The sequence below is a fragment of the Meleagris gallopavo genome, chromosome 19, assembly GCF_000146605.3.
Source record: "Meleagris gallopavo isolate NT-WF06-2002-E0010 breed Aviagen turkey brand Nicholas breeding stock chromosome 19, Turkey_5.1, whole genome shotgun sequence".
NCBI lineage: Eukaryota > Metazoa > Chordata > Aves > Galliformes > Phasianidae > Meleagris > Meleagris gallopavo.
In genome coordinates this window covers 9,057,850-9,060,900 of record NC_015029.2, presented here as the reverse complement: position 1 = coordinate 9,060,900, position 3,051 = coordinate 9,057,850, and the positions used below count along the sequence as shown (strand labels likewise).

The 3,051-nt window shown below is 50.3% G+C and overlaps 1 protein-coding gene across 1 annotated transcript in view; it reads right to left on the bottom strand.

The window, feature by feature from the left end:
• LHX2 (LIM homeobox 2) overlaps positions 1 to 3,051 on the bottom strand; it is a 20,739-nt gene that overhangs the window by 14,788 nt on the left and 2,900 nt on the right. The window contains exon 2 of the mRNA XM_019621308.1: positions 2,538 to 3,036. Within this exon, the coding sequence (XP_019476853.1) occupies positions 2,538 to 3,036 (499 nt within the window). The remainder of the gene's footprint in view (positions 1 to 2,537; positions 3,037 to 3,051) is intronic.

The window sequence follows — 3,051 nt, the reverse complement described above, 5'->3', positions numbered from 1 at the left end:
AGCTGTGGGAGGTTTGGGGCCTAATTCACAAAGGGAGCGTTCAGAATTCTTTACAGGTGCGTCTGTGTTCAGCAAGTTTTCAGCCATTGATTTACTGACATAAAACAACAACAACAACAACAAACCAAAAACCAAAAACTAAAAACATCAAAATCCGACCCAACAAGTGAAAAAAGGAATGATGATCACAGAACACACGTTTGGGGGGGGGGGGGAGGGAGAAAGGGAGGGAGGAGAGGGAAATAAAAAAAAAAAACACGAAACCTTTTGAAGTTTCGGCATCCTTCTAAGCTATTTTCCACTTGTCAGGCTCCATCCACATCCAGAACTCATCGTCCCCGTGCAAACAGCGTTTCGTTTAAGTAGAAAAAAAAAGAGGCAGCGAGCCAGACCAATTCACGTTGCAGATGAATGTTTGCTGCTATTTACGAAATAATTCCCATCTCAACTCCGGCTGTATTTACGGGTCCCCCTTTTCCCACCACCTCTGGGTGTAGATTTATTTACACAAAGTATTCTACACAAATTACCAGCAACAAACACTCTCGAAGGACAATATTGTTCGTTCCTAGTACAATTCTCAGAAGGGAAGGAGAAGGTCCATTAAAGATAACTCGAGAGAAACCATCACGCACTTTTCAACGGGCTCCTTTAGAAGACACAAAATAGAAGGCTTTGCAATCATTTCCTGCTTTGTGAAATTTTAAACCAACAGAACACCCGCTCTGATTTCCAAGCTCAATGGCACTTATTACCATATAAATTAATTGATTATTGGTTTAGTAAGCAGTTAAGTAGATAAATAGCTTCAGCAGAGAAACTGAAGATTCCTCGAAGACCTGTTAAGCTTCAGTTCAGTTCAGTTTGGGGTCTAACCCAAAATTAGAAAAGCAAAACGGGAGGGCAATTATTTTTGAACGATTTGTTAAGGTACATTTAAGGACGGTTCCTGCGGGAGGTCAGAGTGCGGCAGGGCTTTCTCAGGCTGCTCCCAGCCGGGACAGATGCCGCCGGTTCGGTTACAGGTCCTTTGAAACTGAACATCTGCCCTGCACAGGGAGACAGCGGAACGGCAATTACAGTCGAATCCCTCCGAAAAGGAAACATTTCTAAACGGGCAGGACGCACATTTTCTGAACGTTTGAAAGCTCGCAGTTGCACACACCTTTCACCACTGGGACACCTACGGATTTTTGAACGGATTTCCAGATTATTCAGCTATCGTTCAAATGCACGATAGGTGGCAATTTTGTTCCTGAGGCGTACTTGGCGCTCGGAGACGCTCCTTTTCTCCTTGCCATTTTCAGCACAAACCGTCGGCTCTGGCTCCCCGTTCCCCACACGTTCTCCCTCCCTGCCCGCTGCCCGGCCCGGATGCGCCCCCCCTTCCCCCCATCTGGCGCCACCTCGGGGAGGCAAAACGCGACGGAAGGACGGGAGCCCTACGGGACGAATCTGAGCCCCGCAGATGGAAAAGAAAACGCGCTCGAAACAACGGGAAACATCGCAAACAATACGGAAGTGGCACAACGAAACGGGCGCAGGAGTTTCATCCCCGGGGCCTAACGGGACAGCTTATGGGTGCTCAGGTCTGAAAGAAACCCCACCTCCGCCTTGAGTTCGAACCGCACCGAGCTCTAAGCGTTTTCTACCGTCCAAGAACTTTTCCCTTTTGCACACAAGGAGCAGCGCCGGCGATCGCGGCCGTTCTGGCGAGGGAAGGAGGGAGGCAGGAGACTGCCCGAATTCCTTTACCTACAGAATTACAGTGCTGTTATGGTGGGGAGGTTAAACGAGGAAGGACATCAGAAAGTTGGCAGTTGAGCGCATAGAGCCTGAGACACGGAGTTCCTGCGCAGTCCACAGGTTTGTGACTGTCGCCGGGTTTGCCCACTTTCTTCTTACTGCTGCTCTCAGTTAAGAGGAAGGGGCTGAGACTCGGAGCAGAGAACGGAGATGCTGTGAGTTTCCTGACTCCTCTGAATCACCTCTGATGCACACAAATCCAGCCGTGCCTGGCACCGCAGGAGCAGACTCGAGGCTGCGGCAGCACCTGCTTCCTGCAGCCCCTGCAGGCTTCGCGGGCACCGCAGCCCAACCTGCCGGGAAACAGCCGCCCCTGTGCCTCCTCTCTCTCTCCTTTTCCTTCCAAAACTCCGAGGCGCAAGAGCTCGGGAGAAGGACAGAATCATTCACTCATCAGCAGCCTTTGAGGTTGTAGCTACTAAAGAAAATTCACAGCTCTCTGAAGTGCTAACTTACAATCTCTGGTTTCCAGATTTTATTTCAGGCTACAGCCCCCCTTCTCCCCCTCCTTAACCAGATGACCTTGCTTCAAAACATTTTATTTCCAGCTGAAGTGAAAAATGCTAACATATTAGCTTCTGTAATTGCAGTTTGACAGCACTTGATCTCAATAATTATGCTGCAGCTAAACTATTATTAACGGTTTAAGCTAAAATAAACGGAAATCCCCCTTGGAAGTGAACAGAAACAAACCGTTTGAATTGTTGTTGGGGGAAGATGGGGTCTCTTACCTGCATTGTAGGCTGCCAGATCTGCCCCAGGCCCTGGGCTCTTCCTTTTCCTGGGTCTCCCCTTCTGGACAGTCCCCACGCCGTTATAATAAGGCAGTCCCAAAGTATTGGCAGAGCCTGCACCCAACGCTGGGCCCTTCCCAGCGGCTACATCCGAGTGATTGAAATGCACCTGGTACTCCCCCTGGATGAGAGTCTCGAAATGGAGGCGGCAATACACCAGATTGTCCTTCATGCCGAAGTGGTCGCCGGTGGTCAGCATCTTGTTGCAAGTGGTGCAAGTGAAGCAATTTAAGTGATATACCAAATCCCTGGCCCTCATGACCATTTCGGAGGCAGAAATCCCCAGGTGACATCTCGCACATCTCTGCACCGAAAATCTCCTGCAAAACAGAACGGCCAGAGGAGGCGGTGAGAGGCGCATCCCGCTTTTCGTCGGGTCTGCTCGGGAGAAGGCAGAAGAAGAGGGGCCGCGGGCCGGAGCCGCACAGAGCCGGCACCGCACAGAGCCGCC